Consider the following 23633-nt stretch of genomic DNA (forward strand, 5'->3'; position numbering starts at 1 on the left):
TGTACGGCGTCACGGACGTAGACGGACGAGATATTTGTAAAGTGAAAGCGCCTCCACAAAATCTTTCCTAACCACATCTCGGAAAGCCAAGCATGCTATTGGATCGCCACACTATGGACAGCCAGCAAGATGAGGCGGGACGTGGCATCCGATAATTCGCTAGTCCTGGACCATTAGACCAATATGTTTCTGCCACGTCAGAGGGTACTTTGACCGGAGATGAGTGGGTGCTTCACAGCAAATTACTCCTCGGAAACGGCCTTGTGCCCCACCCACCCCACCCCCCGGGGAAAAAAAAAAGGTTTCTTTTTGTGGCGCCTCTTAGTCGGGCCGTTGTATGGTATGCGTCCACAAGCCGTGTCTTCCATCTCTCTGAAAAACCTCACAAAAAACCTAACAGTCGCCGCGGTCCCCGAAGCAGGCTGGAGGGAAGACGAGGCCGCAGCTGGGAAATAAAAGGTAGCTTTTAAACCCTGTCTAAAAATTAGAAATCCCTACTTATTACCCCCCTAGTTTCTGTTAGTCTGTCTTCATTAAACGCTGAGAGATAATTTCGAAATAAATATCGGGAAATAAATCCAACCAAATGACAGAAATGGAAGGAGAGAGAAGCCAATCGATAAGCGGTGGAAATCCTTGAAATTTCCGCCCTTTTATAACTCAGAGATGAGTTTCACTTTTTAGGGCAGAGAGAGGGCAGAGAGAGAGAAAGAGAGGGAGAGAGAGGATTCCCATTTCAGATCTATACTCTTCTCTTCCACTTCAATCTCTTCTCCCTTCCAGCTGCGATGGAGGGGGAGCAGAAGAGACACATTTCTTCGGACGAGCTTCGAAAACACGTTGTGGCTACGGATCTGTGGATCTCGATCCAGGGCAAGGTGTACGATGTCACCGGCTGGCTGAAGGACCACCCCGGGGGCGACCTGCCGCTCCGCAACCTCGCCGGCCAGGACGTCACCGACGCCTTCGTCGCCTACCACCCCGGCTCCGCCTGGAAGCACCTCGACCGCTTCCTTATCGGCCACCTCTCCGACTACCAGGTCACCGACGTCTCCAAGGACTACCGCCGACTCCTCGCCGAGTTCTCCAAGATGGGACTTTTCGAGAACAAGGGCCACATCTCGGGCGTCTCTCTTGTCTTGATAGCCATCCTCTTCTCCGCCGCTGTCTATGGTGTTCTCTTCTCCAGCTGTGCGTTGGTCCATCTGGTCTGCGGCGGGATGATGGGGTTCCTCTGGATCCAGTCCGGCTGGATGGGGCACGATTCGGGGCACTATCGGATCGTCGAGAATGCCAAGCTTAATCGCTTCACCCAGATCCTGACGGGAAATTGCCTCACGGGGATAAGCATTGCGTGGTGGAAGAGGAACCACAACGCCCACCACATCGCCTGCAATTGCCTCGAGTTCGATCCAGATCTCCAGCACATGCCCCTTTTCGCCGTCTCCTCGAGGTTGTTCAGCTCCCTCACCTCTTTTTATTATGACAGAAAAATGAATTTTGATGCAGCTGCTAGATTCTTCGTTAGCTACCAGCACTGGACTTTCTATCCTGTCATGTGTTTCGCAAGAATTAATCTTTTTGCTCAGTCGATAGTGCTTCTGCTGTCGAAGAAGAAGGTGCCCAATAAATGGCAGGAGATCCTTGGGCTCATGGTTTTCTGGGTCTGGTATCCGCTCCTTGTCTCATGCTTGCCGAATTGGGGTGAACGGTTGATGTTCGTTGTTGCGAGCTTCGTGGTCACTGGAATTCAGCATATTCAGTTTTGTCTGAATCACTTTTCGTCAAGTGTATTTGTCGGGCCTCCAACCGGAAACGATTGGTTCGAGAAGCAGACGATGGGTACGCTTGACATCTCTTGCTCCCCTTGGATGGATTGGTTCCATGGTGGATTGCAGTTCCAGGTGGAGCACCATCTTTTCCCTCGCCTGCCGAGATGTCATCTTAGAAAGGTTGCTCCTTTTGTGAGGGAGCTCTGCAAGAAGCATAAGTTGCCTTACTCGAGTGCTTCATTCTGGGAGGCAAATGTGATGACTGTCAGGACTCTTAGGGCTGCTGCATTGCAAGCTCAAGACTTGGCAAAACCAGTTCCGAAGAATTTGGTATGGGAGGCTGTTAACACTCATGGATGAAAGGTTCTTAGGCCTCCTCTGCTGCTGCTAATACTGCACTTGTGCTTTGATTTCCTTGGTTGGTTTTGATTAGGCTGGGATGACTGACGATCATTCTCTATCTTACTGAAGTTCTTGTTTTGGTTCATGCTTCCAGTTTGACTCTGAGCAATTCTCCAATGTATAAGCTATGGGGATTGTTTTAGTTGCATTTCTCTTTTATTAATAATGGTGTTGTGAATTTATATTCTGATAGGGAATTTTGGTTATAATGGAGACCAGATTTACTGTCAATTCAGCGAGAGTTTGCTCTTGAGCTGCTTTTGTTACTAAATTTTCTGGCACTGTTTGTTAGGCCAGCAACTTCCATTCTCATAGTCCAAGGGATGTAAAGGATTAGCTACATGGTTTATTATCAGTCCTTTTCCTATGCAGTGGTTATCTGTTTTGGTATCTGGTTCTTACTGATATCTTTACATGATAATGGTTGTTGATGTTTTGCTGTCATTTTAAAGTGGAGAGCTGACTCTTGCAGTATAATGATTCATGAATCTTATATTCATACTTTGATAGGTAAATAGCAGTGGTTTTTCTTTTTTCCCCAGGTAGAGACATCTAATTAGTTCTCACGTCTTATTGTTATCCCTAGGGAATATGTGGACTCCCTGTAGTTTATTGATGGAAGAATCCTTTAATGTGAATTAGAACGAAGTTTGTCTGAAATAAACCAATTTGTCTAAATGTTTGTTTCTTATAAAATTTGATTTTATTCCTGGATTGGAACTAGTTTGAATTGATAGTCAATAAACTTGTTGCCATCTAATGGCTTCTAAGCTCATGCGAACTGAATTAGAACAAATTTTGTCTGAAGCAAACAAATTTGTGTAAATATTTATTTCATGTAGACTTTGATTTTATTCCTGAATTAGAATTAATTTGAATTTGATAGTCAATAAACTTGTTGCCATCTAATGGCTTCTAAGTTCATGTGAACTGTTCTGCGGTCCTTTAACTTATGAACCATCCAGACAGGTCCGCATTGTCTTGCTTCGTTAACCTAAAAAACATTAAAATTTACATATCCATGACTGCAACTGATCCTGTTGCTATCTTATATAACCAAATTAAGAACTAGCATTGGACCTAGATGTTTATTGGTGATGTGGCTTGTTTGTAAGACGTGAGTCGTTACAAGACAAGGACTGGATTTTTCTTCCCCAGACACTAAGACAATTTGTCTAACATGTTGGCACACCTGTTTGGTTGCTTGCAATCTGAGAAATATGATCCATAAACTTTAATAAATATATATAATGAAGATAATGTGAATTATGAAAATGCTAAAGTACCAGAGATCTTTCGCACAAAAAAAGTTACATAGATGATGCATGTCATTCTTATTGGTCCTCTCCCTGACAGCTTGTGCCATATTGGGTTGTGGCTTACAGTAGAGTTTGCACGGCAAGGCTTAATTTCTTTGTGAGATTTCCTTGATGCTGTAGCACCGCTCTAAGAATTAAGCAGAGTGTAAATTAGAGTTAGAGAAAGGTTGCATATTCTCCATGTATTTGTGTGATCCGAGTCTGCAATATGCTTTTATTTAATAATGTTTTGTTTCTTTCTAATTGCCCCCATAGAGGATTTTTAGGTCCTGATCATTTTGTACTTCAATTTTTATCATGACATTTTTAGATTAAGTAGTCAAACATCTGAAATTAACTCCAAAGTAGAGGATGATTTGTGGCCTCTGCAGCATTGACAAGAGCGTATCACGTTCTCAGCCAATGTGTATTTGGCACTGTAAAAGATACAGAAACCAGCTGATGTTCATTTAGAAGACCTGATTACAACTATCAGAATAAGACAAATCAAATATAGGAGGACAAGTTACCCTGGATCTGGAAAGGAGCTTTAGTTCAATAGCTTGAATGGATTATGGCAGATTTTGATAAGTTCTTCCTGGCATATCGGTAGGTTGAAGTACCATTAAATTCTTTTACTAGCACCAAACCAACCCCTCAACCCAACTTACTAATCTCCCACATCTTCCCTTTCCTGACGTGATTTAGGGGTATGATGAGGATTTCTTTATGCATATTATTCATGACTCCATGATCAGGCAGCCCATGCATGTTGGAAAAAAATTCAATTGTCGGCGTAATCATCCAACATATCTTGTGTGGCACACTGTGAAATGATTTTTTGGAATAACCGTAAATCGGTGAATAGTCCTATGTAGTATGTGAGAATGTATATTTCATTTCTTAGATTTTTTAGTATAAGGTTCATGGCTGTATTGATTTTGTTTCTTGACTGTTCTACCGATTTGTTTCTGATATCTTTTTCAATCTCAATACCTTGTGTATGTTGAAGACTGCTTAGCTATGGTGGAATCCCTTCATAAGTCAATGGAAGGATGCCAGCATCTGTGATGTTTTAATTTTTGATAATGCCCTCTAGATTAATAGGGACCTTGTCTGTCTCTATAATCTCCAAATGAGACAATGAGAGTGTGATGTTTTTCCACATTGTTTTGTTGATCATCTCTCTAAAAGTGATGCAGAATCATCTATCTAAGCTGACCTTTCATGGTGCTTAATCTGCATTTCTTCCCACCTCATTGTGAAGCTGATGTTTTTGTGAATTGTTGCTAAAATTGTTGGTGCAGCTGCAACTACATTAGAAATTTGTGATTGTTCAATATTCATGGTCCGAAAAGGATTTGATGGATCTTCATTTTTTTTTTCCATTTTCTGTTTCTATGCCCATCTACATGCACAATTGGCAATGTATTGGAATGACGCCACTTCATGTAGGCCTTTGATTGGAAAAATGTAGAAATAGACATTACAGAGAAGAAGGTATAACTTGAGATACCCAGCTTGAGCATTCAGGAATTTGCTTTGATAATTCCCATCTATTATCTTAGTAAATGATGCAACAAGCCATGGCTCGGCTATTCTTAATGTAAAGCCACATAACATATTTGTTACTACATAATCTTCTTAATCTCATATTCAGTGTTTCCAATTTTTTTTGAGTATCATAACCACCAAATATGTTTACTTATAAATAAAATTCTGAAGCCGAAAAGGAGCTAAAATGATTGTACGATCAAGCTGTGCGCCTGCTAAGGCTGATGACTTTACATCAATACTAATTTTAGGTTTTCCTCATGTCTCTCTCCATAGGCCATGTCAAATCTGTATCCATCTTTATCCAGGTATTAGATTTGCATGTCATATAGTTGACTCTAACAAACTATTTCCTCCAGAGTCGCCAGGTAAGTATTGTTTGGAATTTCAGGTTAATTTAAGCACCCAGATACCCTTTTTTTCCCTTGAGAAAAGCACCCATATAATTCGAAAAAGCTTTTCCTATAAAAAATTTCCCTGTCTCTATGTCCTGATGAACACTGAAGGCAGAAAGGAAAGAGAAAAATAACTAAATTCTAGAATATAAGCGTTTGCTCGTTGACAACTCAAACAAGGAAGAGACGAAGCTCAAGGGGAGAGATAATTTTTTTATTTGTGCAAGTTTAAAGAGAAGCTTCATGAGCAATCTCTCCCCTTTTTTTTAACAGGAAGGGAGGAAAGCCCAAGCTGATGTAAATTATCTGGTCGAAATATTTGGGGACGTAGCACCTAAGACTCAAACCCATGACCTCAAATGTCACCACTTTTAATGATCCCTTGCCGACCATTGGAGATTTTTTCAAACATTTGAACTTTGAGCCCCGGTTGCTCAACTACCAAATTACACCTGTGAGGCCACCCTCCTCATTCCCTTTCTCTTCCTCCGATCATCATGTGCATTTTTTTCTCACAACATAAAGTCCTCATAGATAGCATGCACTCACAAACACCTGCTTATGATCCGAGCTCTTTGAGATCCATTCATCAGCCAACTTCAGTCCATGGCTTCTCATAGTCTCGCCATACTCTTTCTAATGCTTCCTCAGCTCGCTCACTGCTTGACAGGCAGCATACCGCTAAATTCGGAACTGTCAGCACGAGAAAACCAATCTTGGGTCTCTGAGAATGGAACTTTTGCATTTGGATTCACCTCCACAGGTGCTGGCGATCTGTTGCTATTAGCTATATGGTATGCCAAGCTTCCAGGTGATCCAACCATAGTGTGGTCTCCTAACAGGTAACACTTTGATTCCAATATAATCTTTTCCTCTGCGATGATTTCATGAAATGATAACATAGCCCCTGCATTACCTACAGAGATTTTCCAGTTGGGAGAGAAGCCGTGGCGAAGCTGGACGACATCGGAAACCTTGTACTAGTTGATGGAAACAGCACTACAGTGTGGATATCCAATACCTCCAACCTAGGTGTCGAGTATGGCGTGATGTCGGACTCTGGGAGCTTCATTCTATACAACGGAAGCAGCAGCAATCGCCAAGTCGCATGGCAGAGCTTCTGGCACCCATCAGACACCCTCCTACCAGGCCAGCATCTCCCAGTCTCCCTCGAGCTAACATCACCCAAGTCTTCTCTTGGTCTTTACTCTCTCAAAATGCTTCAGCAGCGCACCTCCCTTAGCCTTGCCTTAACCTACATATCTCCAGAGCCCTACCTCCCTTCATTGGGTTCTTATGCCAACTACTCTTACTGGTCTAGCCCAGAAATTTCGAATGCTACAGGCGCCGTCATAGCAGAACTGGATGAGTCGGGCAGTTTTGGTATCAGGTATGGGACATCTTCAACTGGTGTAATGTATGTCCACAAGAATGATTCTGCAGGGAATCAGTCAATTCTTCGAAGGATTACAATCGGCACAGATGGAAATCTGCGACTCTATCGATGGGATAACCAGTGGGTGGCTGAGTGGTCTGCAGTGTCTAATCCATGCTTGGCTGCTGGAATTTGTGGCAGTGGGGTCTGTAATTTGGATAGCAGCAAGAGCAATGCTAGCTGTACATGCTTGCCGGGAACTTCTCCGGTAGGCTCAGGTAGCAAAGGGTGCTTATCAAGCTCGATACCATCACCGCAAGGGAACTGCAGCGGGACTCGAAGCATGCCGGTCAGGATGGAGACTTTGCCACAGACCAACTACTACTTCTCAGGAGCTTCTACAATTTCAAATTACAGCAGCGTGTCAAGAGGCTCGGAGTGTGCTGAATTGTGCCTTGCAGACTGCAATTGTGTGGCATCAGTTTATGGGCTATTGGACGGAGAGACATATTGCTGGACTCTGAGGAGAATGGTATTTGGAGGACAGCAGGATCCGAGTTCAACCCTCTATATGAAGCTTGGGATTAATAGCTCTGGGACACAGGAACAAGGACCGCCAGGAAAAGGGTCTGGTGGGGCAAGATCGGATTCGCTGAAGGGTAGCCAACAACATGAACGGGTGCTTCTTCCCTTGCTTCTCTGCATCTCTGTTCTGGTTGTTCTCCTGAGCTTGCTGTTATGTTACAGCATCCGAAGGAGAAGAATGCAACGGCAGCAGGGAATGATCGGTGGTTCCTTGAGCCTGCCAGGAGGTCCGGTACATTTCAGTTTCCATGATCTCCAGACGGCGACGTCCAATTTCTCTCGATTGCTAGGAACTGGTAATTTACTTTCACTTGCTATCACTGACTGTTTGCTGTGTCTCAAAACTCTCTTTTGTTTTCAGGATTATGTTCCTAGTGATTATTAATGCTTGAACTAGAACTGTGGCTAACTGTTTGGTCTGTTTTCAAGTGAATTAAAAGTCTTGTGGGTTATGTTTATGTTTTGTTTGACTACTTATTTAGTTATTAAATGCATACATAGTTATTTTTATTTTAAAAAAAAAGTTATAGAAAACCTCTTCAGGAATTCTGATTCCTGTCATAGTAATCATATGTACTATTTGCTTTGTGACTCAAAGTATTAATATGTCCTTGTGCTTCTTCTTACCACTGTTATCAGGAGGGTTTGGCAGTGTGTTCAAGGGAGCCCTCAGAGATGGAACTTCAGTTGCAGTGAAGAAACTGGACAAGATGTTGCCTCATGGGGAAAGGGAGTTTATTACAGAAGTAACTACTATTGGTTCCATGCATCACATGAATTTGGTTAGCCTTTGTGGGTTTTGCTCTGAGCGATCGCATAGGTAAGCAGTCCCTCCATCATTCAACTAACAAAAGAATAATGCAAAAGCTCAGCAAAATTCTTAAGAGATCTATTCATTTTAGCCTCACGTAACTATTCATCATGTTTCTATATGCTGCTTCCAATGAAACAAACTAAGTACTTCTGATTGGTGATAGACCTTGAGATGTATATGTTTAATTCTATAATGGAAAATATGAATCCAATGAGCAGGCTCCTGGTATACGAATATATGAGCAACGGATCATTAGACAAATGGATATTTCCTTCATATAATGGGCAAGAGAGATTACTGGACTGGCAAACTCGCTTCAGCATAGCCACTGCCATTGCTCAAGGGATTGCATACTTCCACGAACAATGCAGGAATAGGATCATCCATTGTGATATCAAGCCAGAAAACATTCTATTAGACGAGAAATTCTGTCCCAAAGTATCAGACTTCGGACTAGCAAAACTAATGAGCAGAGAACACTCTCATGTGATCACCATGGTTAGAGGCACAAGAGGCTACTTGGCTCCAGAGTGGATAAGCAACCGGCCCATCACCGTTAAAGCCGATGTTTACAGCTATGGCATGCTACTTTTGGAGATTGCTGGAGGTCGGAGGAATCTCGACATGTCATTGGATGAAGAAGAATTCTTCTACCCTGGTTGGGCTTTCAAGGTAATCTAAACCTCAAAATATGCATGCGCTATTTCCTTAATTTTCTTATAAAACCTATAAAAAAAAGCTCATCTTGTTTAATTAATCACTTCAGGAAATGATGAATGGGACACCATTAAAAGCTTCCGATAAAAGACTGAGGGGGATTGTGGAAGAAGCAGAGTTTCTCAGGGTTCTGCAAGTTGCCTTTTGGTGCATTCAGGAAGACGCATGGATGAGGCCTTCAATGGGAGAAGTGGTTAAAATGTTGGAAGGATCGGTTGAGATCAATGTGCCACCCATGCCTCAAACAGTACTAGAGCTGGTTGAGGAAGGGTTGCATGGTGTCTACAAGGCCATGAAAGGGGATCATTTTAGTCAGCCAACAACTTCTTCCGCGATCACCTGCCACCGATCATCAAAGGCAACCTATAGTTACTCCACCATGTCACCTAGATAGGAATGGCTCCAGTGAACTGTACCATGAATTAAATAAAAGCTTATTTGTCATAGACAAGCATATCAGCAATAAAGATCATGAGATCAAACCAACTCGCAGCCTGATTTCTGAAAGTTGGTATAAGGAGGTCTAAGTCCGAGATTCTGTCATAATTTTTTTTAAACTTAGCTAGAGCCCCTTTTTTTATGAAGAACCAAGGGAAGATGCGCACGGTTTCAGGGTCTGTTTTAGTTTCCATTCACAGAATTTTTACTTGGTTAGGACTCTAAATTTTAGGAGAAGAAAGGTCTATTTGAAGGAGGTAACGTCGTGTTTAGATGCAGTCTTGTTTTGATGAATAAAATCTATTTTTTCAAGTTTATGAAGTTTTGGAAATTGTTATCAGAATTACTGGTTTCAGCATTCGCTGAAATTGATCGTTGAGTCTTATTAATTCAGCGTTTGCTGAATTCTTTCCCCATCATTTCCACTGTCACGCCCCGAACCGAGGCCCGGAACGCGAGCAAACGCCGCGCACCTGTAGGACAGACCCCGCAGGCACGCAAGGCAGATAAATCAAATCAACATTCATTAACTAAATAAAGATAAATTCCAGTTTTCATATCAAATGTCCACATATACATATCAAAAGAAAAGCCAATATCTACTAGCTAAATACATCATGATCACTCCATCCCGTAATCCCTATAATCATATATCATCACCTGCAAAAATGTAAATAATAGGAGTGAGCTAACAGCTCAGTAGGCAACGTCATGCAATAAAGTTATCATATAACATGTCATGGTGCATATACAAAGCAGCTAAAACTCATGAATCCAAAAATCCACACGACAATCTGTAAATCCGATCCGAGACTCAAAATAACTCAACCGCATGACTACGGCCACATCACCCAGTGGTATGGTTACACCGAAGTGCCAATACAACTCTCCGCAGAGCCGCTCCACTGAGCCAACGCACCACTGTGCCGCACCCCCTGGTGCTAATCTCACGCTCCATCGAGCCGCTCCGAAGAGCAAAACGCACCCCTGTGCCGCCACAATTCTATCACCGGTGGTCGCGGTGTCGGAACTAGTTCCTCAGTACAAGTCAACAGGGCCAACGTATCATCCCATTGGCGGGGCCTAGACTATAGTCACGCGAATTTTTTAAAAAATCAATAAATCAACTTTCCACATGGTAAATTTCCAAATTAAAGTCATGATCATACTCCCAATAGTAAAGTACATAACAGTTTATGAAATTAAATATTTAATTCTAATTCTAACACATAATGCCAATAATAAATCATAACATCAACATATGCAAGATACATATTAAAATTCTACTTTAAAGCAATAAGTCACCTACCTGGGCTAGCTTAACAATCCCTGCCACAGATATCACGAAACCCTGATTAAAACATAAACATTAATTATTTAATTAACTAAGAAACATAATTTAAACTATTTCCAATCCCTTAAACTCCTAAGTTCATAGATCCAAGAATGGGCCCCCAAGATCAAACATAGACCCTAAGGAACAAGTAAGCCAAAATCCCAAAATCAGAATCCTTTAAACCCAAAACCAATTGTGGCCCAAAACAGATTAGGCCCAATTGAACCAAACCAGATAACAGGTCCAGATCAGATTTCGGGCCCAAACCAAACCAGCCCACAGATCCAATTAGGTCCAACTCAGCCCAAAAACAGATCCCCAGCTCAACCCAAACCAGATCTGATCAGACCAGATTAGATCAAATCTTGACGAACCAGATTACACTCAAATCAGACTAACCCAAATTTCTGACTCAAATTCAGTGTCACGCCCCCGCCTCTGCGAGGCACGTGAGGCACCTAGTGCCCACGTGGGGGCCACATGAGGGGGGAACACGGGGCTCCCCTGCCAGATATTGTCCGGTTCTAGGGCTTCACGCAAGCGTCCTTCACCCCTCCCCGGTTTTGTTTTCCTCCCAAAACGCGTCTACAGGATTTGGAGACACCCGCCTCATATGCCCAGGCTCTGGAACGAGTCTTTCCGATGTGGGACTATTGGGCCTCACACCCTTCCCACCATCGGACAAGAGCCGTCCTCGGCTCTGATACCAAAACCACTGCCGCCGAAGAGGAAGAGAGCCGTCGAAGAGGGTCATCACAGTTCACCCCCGAAACCAGGTAAGCCTCCCAACCACCTCATTTTCCCTTTCCTGCATTTTCTCCTCCCAATCCACTCGGGAGGATAGATCATTTCAAAAGAAAAGAAAAGAAAAGAAGAGGAAGAAGAAGAAAAGGAGAAAGAAAGAAGAGAGGGAAGAGGGGGCTTACCCGTGTGCGGCTGCGAGTTTGTCGGCATCACGGGGAGCATCCACGGACGTCATGGAAGCCTCCAGCCTCGGCTCGGCCGTGCGCATAGGCCGCGAGCATCGGCTGCAAACGCGATCGAGGGCACAGCGGGCTCGGCTGGAGGCACTGCCGGTCATGGCCTGGCCCCTCCCAAGCTCGCCTTCTCCCTCCGTAGGAGAAGAAAGGAGAAGAAAGGGGGAGGGTTGAGAAGAATATGAGAAGAAGAAGGGAAGAGCTGAGAGAAGAGAAGGTGAATCGGGAACGGAAGAAGAAAAAAAAAAAAGGAAAAGAAGAAAGAAGAAGCGGGGAAAGGAGAAGAAACAGAGAAGAGAGAAGAAGAAAGAAGTCGGAAGAAGTTTCTGGAGAGAAAGAGAAGAAAAGAAAAAGAGAAAAGAAGAAGAAGAAAAAGAAAAAAAAAGAAAAGAAAAGAAAAGAAAAGAAAAGGAAAATAATTTAATAATAATAAAGAAAGAGAATGGTTTACGGGTATGAACCCAAACTCGGGGTGCTAGGCACTCCTGCGGGGCCAGCCATGGGAGGATATTAAAAATTTAAGTCTTTATATATATTTATTGTGATGAATTTTAAAACATGAATACGATTTTTGAATATTAGGTTCTGGAAGGGATTTGTGGAATTAATTGGATTTGTCGTGGATCGCGTTCGCAAGGTAAGTGATGTAACCTCTTTACTAGATTTATCGGCAAATTATGTATATGTTTTACGAATTGAATTGTTCGTGATTTCGAATTTGATGCATGGATATATGTGTATTTTTAGAATATTATATGATTATGATTGAACGTATTTGGTTCTGATTTGAATTGTGTTTAATTGCTCTGACATTGTACCTTTTGGCTTGGAACACTAAACATAATGTAAGAAAAGATTATGACTTGAAATAGATTCAGACTTGCAGTCGGGCTATGTTGAGGACCCTGCCAATGGGGGCTAATACATTGGTACCGCAAGATGAATAGTCGGTGATATGACCCTACCACAGGGAATATGTGGTCATAGTTCCTGGCTATTGAGTTGAATCCGATAAATTGAAAGAAATTAAGTTATGAACGACATTTGGTTTTGACATTGTATGATTTTTCTTATATATAACTGAAATATGGAATAGAGAACAAACTGAACTATCGACCTGGCTATGTTGAGGACCCTGCCAATGGGGGCAGATACGTTGGCAATTGACTGTCCTGAAGGACTCACCGCAAGAAGATTAGTCGGTGTTGATGACCCTGCCACAGGGAACATGTGATCATAGTCCAGGATCGACATGATAAATTGAATATGTGAAAGAATCTTGAAACCGCGAAAAGAATCTTTTGAATTTAAGAAATATTTGACTTATACTTTGGAACTGCATATTTATTTATTTTTCACATATTAGTGCTTGATTTATCTAGCTAGAGTGTTCATTACTTACTGGGCTGTCTAGCTCATTATACCATCTCTTGTTGTTTTACAGATTTCGAGAACTAGTCTATTGGGGATTCAAATTGGGAGAGCGACTAGAAGGATTGTGGCATAAGTTATCTTAGATTAGGGTTATTTAAGTTGATTTGTTATTATGGACATTTATTATGATTGGTGGACTTTTATTATTTTAAGAACTAGGTTTCTGCATGTTGGTAAATGATTATTCCGCTGCATATTTAGACTTGTGAGACATTTTGACTTGAGTTAGTCAATGGAATAAGATTTCAATTTATTCTGTTAAATTATTTTGGAATTTCATAATTGAGGTGTTTGGTTTAGATGCCTTGCATGCTCGTGGGGAGAGTTTCCTACGGGTGTGCGGCGGTTGGCGCGACCCCCGGCCCGCGATCTCGGGACGGGGGCGTGACAACTTAAGTGGTATTAGAGCATAAGTGGATAAAATCTAAGACAAAGAATCTGACATAAGATGAGTGTAGGTGGATAAACACTAAGGGCATTGGACGTGAATCCATGTCAATTGCATTGTAAGCTACTTTCAAGATTTTCTATTAAGCCTTGTGATAGATTATGTATGAGAAGGTTACTAGGAAATTATGATTGAATTTACTTATGAGGTTTGATACATTATGGAAGATTGGGCAATCTATGAATCAAGTTATAATTAGTTAGATTTGGATCTAGATTAAGTGCAAAAGGATTGGCCATGGAATATTATCATGCATTGTGATTATTTATTATTTAAGTGAACTTGTAAACTCAAAAATTGATATGGAGGTATACTATGATTTTGCTTAATTTTGAAGACAATTTTTTTAGAGGCAAATTAAGATCCATTTATATAAAGTTGTTTAAGATTTGGGCTATGAAACCTTTTTACAGTGCTTGATTAAAATATTCTTCGAGGATTGAAAATTGTATGTGGATCATGTATGAAACTCCTGTGTAGATGGAGAATATATTTGGGATAAAATTCTAGAATTAATTTAAAATTACAATATAGATTGGGATTATGATTGGAAGTAATTTAGTAAATTATGAGAATACTGGTTGTTTAAATTATTTTAAGATGATCAACGATATTAACTCTATGATTGGAAAATATTTTCTGATGGGTTTCCTTGTTAAGGAGAATTTCGTTGTCAAAGAAAAGAATAGTATTTTTGATTTTGACTGGATATTTTCATGTTATTAATAGGTTCTTCTATCTGTTGTAAAAAAGAGAGAGAGAGAGAAATCTGGCATCCCAAGTCTAGGATTAATTTAGCTGATCTTTTGGAATGTTTTAGCCTAGATCTCTTTTCTCTTAAATTTGTAGCTTATGCTTTTGACAGAATTAAGAAATAATTATCAATCTTGAAGAAATAATTTTATTGGAGATTTTAAAGTATTCATCTCTGTGGATTATTATTAATTTAAATTATCGTCTTTGGATCCAAATAATAGATCTTGTTCCTGTCTATCAGAGACTATGTGATGTATATAAAACTTCAATTCAAAGTTTGGATTTAAGCCGATCTAGGGTCTTTTGTCAATATTGTTGCGGTTGCTGATAAAAATCTAGATTTGCATAAAGAATTTGTATTTTAGAGGCTTACATGGTTATGATGAAGGATCTATGATAAATGCTAAAGATCTCGATGAAGAAAACGTTAGGAGGGATGGTTGAGTTGGTTTTACTCATTTGTATTGATTTAACGCCTTCTAATTTGGACGAGCATTGAGAGAATTCTTCTGGTTGATTTTACGTGGAGTTTGACTTAGAATCCTCTAGTTGAACTGATAAGAGAATTAAGATTCAATTAATTTTGACCCGAGGGTGAATCTAGACGGATGGCTGGAGGTAAAGTAGGGGACGAGAATCAAAGATTTCTTTTTAGGCTTTACGTGGAAATTGAAATTTTGGATCTCTTTAGTTCATAATACAAAATAGTATTTTGATCAAAAAATTATTAGTGAATCCAAAGAATTTTGGTAGTTTGAATCAGAGTGCGCAACGAAAGCGTAGTGGTCTGAACTATTTTTCTAAGTTGGTCAGAAGTATTATTCCTTTAATTCGGCAAGTTTTAATAACAAAAGACTTGATTTGATTTTGAATTTTTGGATGTCGCTGCACTATCTTAGGTTCTCTAATTTTATGTCATGCTAAGGAAATGATTAACATCTTGAGACTAGAATTAATAGATCATCGATTTTGATTTTGGATCTGGAATATTTTGGTGTAGACCTATTTCCTCCTAAATCTGAAGCTTGTACTTCTTCAATTAATATCAACCCTCTATTTGAAAGAACTTGAGGTTGTCAAGTGACTTTGATGAATATTCCACTAGGGGTGGATTAGAGTTATTTATGACCTAATTTTGTGATAGATCGATTAATCAAGAGTAGTTGATATTTTGACAAAGAAACTTGATGTTCTTATTCAAATTAAGACGTTGATTTTTTATTTATGAGAGAGAGAAGTTTGATTTACATCACCTATAAAAGAACCAAATCTGGAGGTATTGGACCTTATTCTTATGATAAGATGAAATTATATTGATAAGTAGAACTGTTGGAAGACTGAGGTTAGTCTTCTAGTAGAGAAGAATGTTGTTGGTTCTATGAATAATCTGAAGGTAGCTATGTAATTTTCATCAGTGGGGTTTTCTATTGTTGACAATTCTTGGGAGAATCTTGGGCATCTTAAATTTAGTATTAAGCGGATTGATGGTTACTTGGTTGGACTTAGACCTGGAATACTTTAACATGGATCTCTTATTCCTAATTCTGACGTTATTAATCTATCTATTTGAAAGGGGTTTGAGGTTTTTCTAAGACAAAGGTTGATCATTATATGAAAAAAAAAGAAAAAATGAGGAGCATTTGATGCTAAAGCTTTCTCCTACTTACATTTAACCGATTAAATTTCTACGTAGAATTAATCAAGAGCAATTAATTTTTTTCAGAAAAAGAATTATGGCATTTTAATCCAAGGATGGAAGGTTAGTCTTATTTCGAAAGAAATCAAAAGAACTTGCTATGAATCATGGATGGAAAAGATTGAGTTTTGAGATGCCATATTTTTGCCAAAATCTTGTGAGCCTGCATTTCGAGATGGGGATTGTTTATAAGCTCAGGAATAATATGATGTTTTCATACTTTTCAAAATTTGAAGCCTTAAGTGAGTTAATTTCGAGGACGAAATTATTTTAAGGGGGGAAGAATGTGAGACCCAAGCCTTTTGGCCTCACGTGTGTCGCACGTGAAGGCACACGATGAAAGGGGAATCATCACGATCGCGCGAGGAGATGGAAACCCCTATTTTTTTTAGGGCTTCTTCTCCTCATTTGAAAGCCACCTGAGGTAGAGCCGCCACGCCGAGTCCCCCTTCCGGTTGGGTGATCTTCTTCCTCGCTTGCAGCTGAAAAAAAAAAAAAAAAAAAAAAAAAACTCCACTGCCGCCGGAGAGGAAGAGAGCCGTCGAAGAGGGTCATCACAGTTCACCCCCGAAACCAGGTAAGCCTCCCAACCACCTCATTTTCCCTTTCCTGCATTTTCTCCTCCCAATCCACTCGGGAGGATAGATCATTTCAAAAGAAAAGAAAAGAAAAGAAGAGGAAGAAGAAGAAAAGGAGAAAGAAAGAAGAGAGGGAAGAGGGGGCTTACCCGTGTGCGGCTGCGAGTTTGTCGGCATCACGGGGAGCATCCACGGACGTCATGGAAGCCTCCAGCCTCGGCTCGGCCGTGCGCATAGGCCGCGAGCATCGGCTGCAAACGCGATCGAGGGCACAGCGGGCTCGGCTGGAGGCACTGCCGGTCATGGCCTGGCCCCTCCCAAGCTCGCCTTCTCCCTCCGTAGGAGAAGAAAGGAGAAGAAAGGGGGAGGGTTGAGAAGAATATGAGAAGAAGAAGGGAAGAGCTGAGAGAAGAGAAGGTGAATCGGGAACGGAAGAAGAAAAAAAAAAAAGGAAAAGAAGAAAGAAGAAGCGGGGAAAGGAGAAGAAACAGAGAAGAGAGAAGAAGAAAGAAGTCGGAAGAAGTTTCTGGAGAGAAAGAGAAGAAAAGAAAAAGAGAAAAGAAGAAGAAGAAAAAGAAAAAAAAAGAAAAGAAAAGAAAAGAAAAGAAAAGGAAAATAATTTAATAATAATAAAGAAAGAGAATGGTTTACGGGTATGAACCCAAACTCGGGGTGCTAGGCACTCCTGCGGGGCCAGCCATGGGAGGATATTAAAAATTTAAGTCTTTATATATATTTATTGTGATGAATTTTAAAACATGAATACGATTTTTGAATATTAGGTTCTGGAAGGGATTTGTGGAATTAATTGGATTTGTCGTGGATCGCGTTCGCAAGGTAAGTGATGTAACCTCTTTACTAGATTTATCGGCAAATTATGTATATGTTTTACGAATTGAATTGTTCGTGATTTCGAATTTGATGCATGGATATATGTGTATTTTTAGAATATTATATGATTATGATTGAACGTATTTGGTTCTGATTTGAATTGTGTTTAATTGCTCTGACATTGTACCTTTTGGCTTGGAACACTAAACATAATGTAAGAAAAGATTATGACTTGAAATAGATTCAGACTTGCAGTCGGGCTATGTTGAGGACCCTGCCAATGGGGGCTAATACATTGGTACCGCAAGATGAATAGTCGGTGATATGACCCTACCACAGGGAATATGTGGTCATAGTTCCTGGCTATTGAGTTGAATCCGATAAATTGAAAGAAATTAAGTTATGAACGACATTTGGTTTTGACATTGTATGATTTTTCTTATATATAACTGAAATATGGAATAGAGAACAAACTGAACTATCGACCTGGCTATGTTGAGGACCCTGCCAATGGGGGCAGATACGTTGGCAATTGACTGTCCTGAAGGACTCACCGCAAGAAGATTAGTCGGTGTTGATGACCCTGCCACAGGGAACATGTGGTCATAGTCCAGGATCGACATGATAAATTGAATATGTGAAAGAATCTTGAAACCGCGAAAAGAATCTTTTGAATTTAAGAAATATTTGACTTATACTTTGGAACTGCATATTTATTTATTTTTCACATATTAGTGCTTGATTTATCTAGCTAGAGTGTTCATTACTTACTGGGCTGTCTAGCTCATTATACCATCTCTTGTTGTTTTACAGATTTCGAGAACTAGTCTATTGGGGATTCAAATTGGGAGAGCGACTAGAAGGATTGTGGCATAGGTTATCTTAGATTAGGGTTATTTAAGTTGATTTGTTATTATGGACATTTATTATGATTGGTGGACTTTTATTATTTTAAGAACTAGGTTTCTGCATGTTGGTAAATGATTATTCCGCTGCATATTTAGACTTGTGAGACATTTTGACTTGAGTTAGTTAATGGAATAAGATTTCAATTTATTCTGTTAAATTATTTTGGAATTTCATAATTGAGGTGTTTGGTTTAGATGCCTTGCATGCTCGTGGGGAGAGTTTCCTACGGGTGTGCGGCGGTTGGCGCGACCCCCGGCCCGCGATCTCGGGACGGGGGCGTGACAACTTAAGTGGTATTAGAGCATAAGTGGATAAAATCTAAGACAAAGAATCTGACATAAGATGAGTGTAGGTGGATAAACACTAAGGGCATTGGACGTGAATCCATGTCAATTGCATTGTAAGCTACTTTCAAGATTTTCTATTAAGCCTTGTGATAGATTATGTATGAGAAGGTTACTAGGAAATTATGATTGAATTTACTTATGAGGTTTGATACATTATGGAAGATTGGGCAATCTATGAATCAAGTTATAATTAGTTAGATTTGGATCTAGATTAAGTGCAAAAGGATTGGCCATGGAATATTATCATGCATTGTGATTATTTATTATTTAAGTGAACTTGTAAACTCAAAAATTGATATGGAGGTATACTATGATTTTGCTTAATTTTGAAGACAATTTTTTTAGAGGCAAATTAAGATCCATTTATATAAAGTTGTTTAAGATTTGGGCTATGAAACCTTTTTACAGTGCTTGATTAAAATATTCTTCGAGGATTGAAAATTGTATGTGGATCATGTATGAAACTCCTGTGTAGATGGAGAATATATTTGGGATAAAATTCTAGAATTAATTTAAAATTACAATATAGATTGGGATTATGATTGGAAGTAATTTAGTAAATTATGAGAATACTGGTTGTTTAAATTATTTTAAGATGATCAACGATATTAACTCTATGATTGGAAAATATTTTCTGATGGGTTTCCTTGTTAAGGAGAATTTCGTTGTCAAAGAAAAGAATAGTATTTTTGATTTTGACTGGATATTTTCATGTTATTAATAGGTTCTTCTATCTGTTGTAAAAAAGAGAGAGAGAGAGAAATCTGGCATCCCAAGTCTAGGATTAATTTAGCTGATCTTTTGGAATGTTTTAGCCTAGATCTCTTTTCTCTTAAATTTGTAGCTTATGCTTTTGACAGAATTAAGAAATAATTATCAATCTTGAAGAAATAATTTTATTGGAGATTTTAAAGTATTCATCTCTGTGGATTATTATTAATTTAAATTATCGTCTTTGGATCCAAATAATAGATCTTGTTCCTGTCTATCAGAGACTATGTGATGTATATAAAACTTCAATTCAAAGTTTGGATTTAAGCCGATCTAGGGTCTTTTGTCAATATTGTTGCGGTTGCTGATAAAAATCTAGATTTGCATAAAGAATTTGTATTTTAGAGGCTTACATGGTTATGATGAAGGATCTATGATAAATGCTAAAGATCTCGATGAAGAAAACGTTAGGAGGGATGGTTGAGTTGGTTTTACTCATTTGTATTGATTTAACGCCTTCTAATTTGGACGAGCATTGAGAGAATTCTTCTGGTTGATTTTACGTGGAGTTTGACTTAGAATCCTCTAGTTGAACTGATAAGAGAATTAAGATTCAATTAATTTTGACCCGAGGGTGAATCTAGACGGATGGCTGGAGGTAAAGTAGGGGACGAGAATCAAAGATTTCTTTTTAGGCTTTACGTGGAAATTGAAATTTTGGATCTCTTTAGTTCATAATACAAAATAGTATTTTGATCAAAAAATTATTAGTGAATCCAAAGAATTTTGGTAGTTTGAATCAGAGTGCGCAACGAAAGCGTAGTGGTCTGAACTATTTTTCTAAGTTGGTCAGAAGTATTATTCCTTTAATTCGGCAAGTTTTAATAACAAAAGACTTGATTTGATTTTGAATTTTTGGATGTCGCTGCACTATCTTAGGTTCTCTAATTTTATGTCATGCTAAGGAAATGATTAACATCTTGAGACTAGAATTAATAGATCATCGATTTTGATTTTGGATCTGGAATATTTTGGTGTAGACCTATTTCCTCCTAAATCTGAAGCTTGTACTTCTTCAATTAATATCAACCCTCTATTTGAAAGAACTTGAGGTTGTCAAGTGACTTTGATGAATATTCCACTAGGGGTGGATTAGAGTTATTTATGACCTAATTTTGTGATAGATCGATTAATCAAGAGTAGTTGATATTTTGACAAAGAAACTTGATGTTCTTATTCAAATTAAGACGTTGATTTTTTATTTATGAGAGAGAGAAGTTTGATTTACATCATCTATAAAAGAACCAAATCTGGAGGTATTGGACCTTATTCTTATGATAAGATGAAATTATATTGATAAGTAGAACTGTTGGAAGACTGAGGTTAGTCTTCTAGTAGAGAAGAATGTTGTTGGTTCTATGAATAATCTGAAGGTAGCTATGTAATTTTCATCAGTGGGGTTTTCTATTGTTGACAATTCTTGGGAGAATCTTGGGCATCTTAAATTTAGTATTAAGCGGATTGATGGTTACTTGGTTGGACTTAGACCTGGAATACTTTAACATGGATCTCTTATTCCTAATTCTGACGTTATTAATCTATCTATTTGAAAGGGGTTTGAGGTTTTTCTAAGACAAAGGTTGATCATTATATGAAAAAAAAAGAAAAAATGAGGAGCATTTGATGCTAAAGCTTTCTCCTACTTACATTTAACCGATTAAATTTCTACGTAGAATTAATCAAGAGCAATTAATTTTTTTCAGAAAAAGAATTATGGCATTTTAATCCAAGGATGGAAGGTTAGTCTTATTTCGAAAGAAATCAAAAGAACTTGCTATGAATCATGGATGGAAAAGATTGAGTTTTGAGATGCCATATTTTTGCCAAAATCTTGTGAGCCTGCATTTCGAGATGGGGATTGTTTATAAGCTCAGGAATAATATGATGTTTTCATACTTTTCAAAATTTGAAGCCTTAAGTGAGTTAATTTCGAGGACGAAATTATTTTAAGGGGGGAAGAATGTGAGACCCAAGCCTTTTGGCCTCACGTGTGTCGCACGTGAGGGCACACGATGAAAGGGGAATCATCACGATCGCGCGAGGAGATGGAAACCCCTATTTTTTTTAGGGCTTCTTCTCCTCATTTGAAAGCCACCTGAGGTAGAGCCGCCACGCCGAGTCCCCCTTCCGGTTGGGTGATCTTCTTCCTCGCTTGCAGCTGAAAAAAAAAAAAAAAAAAAAAAAAAACTCCACTGCCGCCGGAGAGGAAGAGAGCCGTCGAAGAGGGTCATCACAGTTCACCCCCGAAACCAGGTAAGCCTCCCAACCACCTCATTTTCCCTTTCCTGCATTTTCTCCTCCCAATCCACTCGGGAGGATAGATCATTTCAAAAGAAAAGAAAAGAAAAGAAGAGGAAGAAGAAGAAAAGGAGAAAGAAAGAAGAGAGGGAAGAGGGGGCTTACCCGTGTGCGGCTGCGAGTTTGTCGGCATCACGGGGAGCATCCACGGACGTCATGGAAGCCTCCAGCCTCGGCTCGGCCGTGCGCATAGGCCGCGAGCATCGGCTGCAAACGCGATCGAGGGCACAGCGGGCTCGGCTGGAGGCACTGCCGGTCATGGCCTGGCCCCTCCCAAGCTCGCCTTCTCCCTCCGTAGGAGAAGAAAGGAGAAGAAAGGGGGAGGGTTGAGAAGAATATGAGAAGAAGAAGGGAAGAGCTGAGAGAAGAGAAGGTGAATCGGGAACGGAAGAAGAAAAAAAAAAAAGGAAAAGAAGAAAGAAGAAGCGGGGAAAGGAGAAGAAACAGAGAAGAGAGAAGAAGAAAGAAGTCGGAAGAAGTTTCTGGAGAGAAAGAGAAGAAAAGAAAAAGAGAAAAGAAGAAGAAGAAAAAGAAAAAAAAAGAAAAGAAAAGAAAAGAAAAGAAAAGGAAAATAATTTAATAATAATAAAGAAAGAGAATGGTTTACGGGTATGAACCCAAACTCGGGGTGCTAGGCACTCCTGCGGGGCCAGCCATGGGAGGATATTAAAAATTTAAGTCTTTATATATATTTATTGTGATGAATTTTAAAACATGAATACGATTTTTGAATATTAGGTTCTGGAAGGGATTTGTGGAATTAATTGGATTTGTCGTGGATCGCGTTCGCAAGGTAAGTGATGTAACCTCTTTACTAGATTTATCGGCAAATTATGTATATGTTTTACGAATTGAATTGTTCGTGATTTCGAATTTGATGCATGGATATATGTGTATTTTTAGAATATTATATGATTATGATTGAACGTATTTGGTTCTGATTTGAATTGTGTTTAATTGCTCTGACATTGTACCTTTTGGCTTGGAACACTAAACATAATGTAAGAAAAGATTATGACTTGAAATAGATTCAGACTTGCAGTCGGGCTATGTTGAGGACCCTGCCAATGGGGGCTAATACATTGGTACCGCAAGATGAATAGTCGGTGATATGACCCTACCACAGGGAATATGTGGTCATAGTTCCTGGCTATTGAGTTGAATCCGATAAATTGAAAGAAATTAAGTTATGAACGACATTTGGTTTTGACATTGTATGATTTTTCTTATATATAACTGAAATATGGAATAGAGAACAAACTGAACTATCGACCTGGCTATGTTGAGGACCCTGCCAATGGGGGCAGATACGTTGGCAATTGACTGTCCTGAAGGACTCACCGCAAGAAGATTAGTCGGTGTTGATGACCCTGCCACAGGGAACATGTGGTCATAGTCCAGGATCGACATGATAAATTGAATATGTGAAAGAATCTTGAAACCGCGAAAAGAATCTTTTGAATTTAAGAAATATTTGACTTATACTTTGGAACTGCATATTTATTTATTTTTCACATATTAGTGCTTGATTTATCTAGCTAGAGTGTTCATTACTTACTGGGCTGTCTAGCTCATTATACCATCTCTTGTTGTTTTACAGATTTCGAGAACTAGTCTATTGGGGATTCAAATTGGGAGAGCGACTAGAAGGATTGTGGCATAAGTTATCTTAGATTAGGGTTATTTAAGTTGATTTGTTATTATGGACATTTATTATGATTGGTGGACTTTTATTATTTTAAGAACTAGGTTTCTGCATGTTGGTAAATGATTATTCCGCTGCATATTTAGACTTGTGAGACATTTTGACTTGAGTTAGTCAATGGAATAAGATTTCAATTTATTCTGTTAAATTATTTTGGAATTTCATAATTGAGGTGTTTGGTTTAGATGCCTTGCATG

General features: G+C 39.4%; 2 protein-coding genes and 3 long non-coding RNA genes across 6 annotated transcripts; all 5 read left to right on the forward strand.

The window, feature by feature from the left end:
* Positions 1-317: 317 nt before the first annotated feature.
* Positions 318-2564, forward strand: LOC103715999 (acyl-lipid (9-3)-desaturase-like). Of its 2 annotated transcripts, none has more exons than XM_008803820.6 (2): positions 318-459; positions 784-2564. In XM_008803820.6, exon 2 carries the CDS (start codon positions 789-791, stop codon positions 2130-2132), a length of 1344 nt encoding a protein of 447 aa, XP_008802042.1. In that variant the 5' UTR covers positions 318-459; positions 784-788; the 3' UTR covers positions 2133-2564. The 2 variants fall into 2 exon arrangements, with proteins under 2 accessions (XP_008802042.1, XP_008802041.1); XM_008803819.6 differs by having other exon boundaries at positions 328-459; positions 594-2564.
* A 3359-nt stretch (positions 2565-5923) lies between these two features.
* LOC103716031 (Protein kinase superfamily protein) lies at positions 5924-9764 on the forward strand. The gene is made up of 5 exons (XM_026808070.4): positions 5924-6263; positions 6344-7677; positions 8021-8201; positions 8414-8867; positions 8962-9764. Exons 1-5 carry the CDS (start codon positions 6028-6030, stop codon positions 9304-9306), a joined length of 2550 nt encoding a protein of 849 aa, XP_026663871.4. The 5' UTR covers positions 5924-6027; the 3' UTR covers positions 9307-9764.
* A 1427-nt stretch (positions 9765-11191) lies between these two features.
* Positions 11192-13275, forward strand: LOC149768806 (uncharacterized). Its single transcript, XR_016397836.1, has 3 exons — positions 11192-11462; positions 12246-12300; positions 13108-13275. It is a non-coding gene; the product is annotated as an uncharacterized LOC149768806 (long non-coding RNA).
* A 3087-nt stretch (positions 13276-16362) lies between these two features.
* On the forward strand, positions 16363-20118 carry LOC148715454 (uncharacterized). The gene is made up of 3 exons (XR_015971893.2): positions 16363-16574; positions 17358-17412; positions 18220-20118. It is a non-coding gene; the product is annotated as an uncharacterized LOC148715454 (long non-coding RNA).
* A 1401-nt stretch (positions 20119-21519) lies between these two features.
* On the forward strand, positions 21520-23499 carry LOC148715455 (uncharacterized). Its single transcript, XR_015971891.1, has 3 exons — positions 21520-21686; positions 22470-22524; positions 23332-23499. It is a non-coding gene; the product is annotated as an uncharacterized LOC148715455 (long non-coding RNA).
* The last annotated feature ends 134 nt before the right edge of the window (positions 23500-23633 follow it).

The sequence above is a fragment of the Phoenix dactylifera genome, chromosome 1, assembly GCF_051530095.1.
Source record: "Phoenix dactylifera cultivar Ajwa chromosome 1, Ajwa_hap1_PhDact_Kaust_v1.1, whole genome shotgun sequence".
NCBI classification, from domain to species: Eukaryota; Viridiplantae; Streptophyta; class Magnoliopsida; order Arecales; family Arecaceae; genus Phoenix; species Phoenix dactylifera.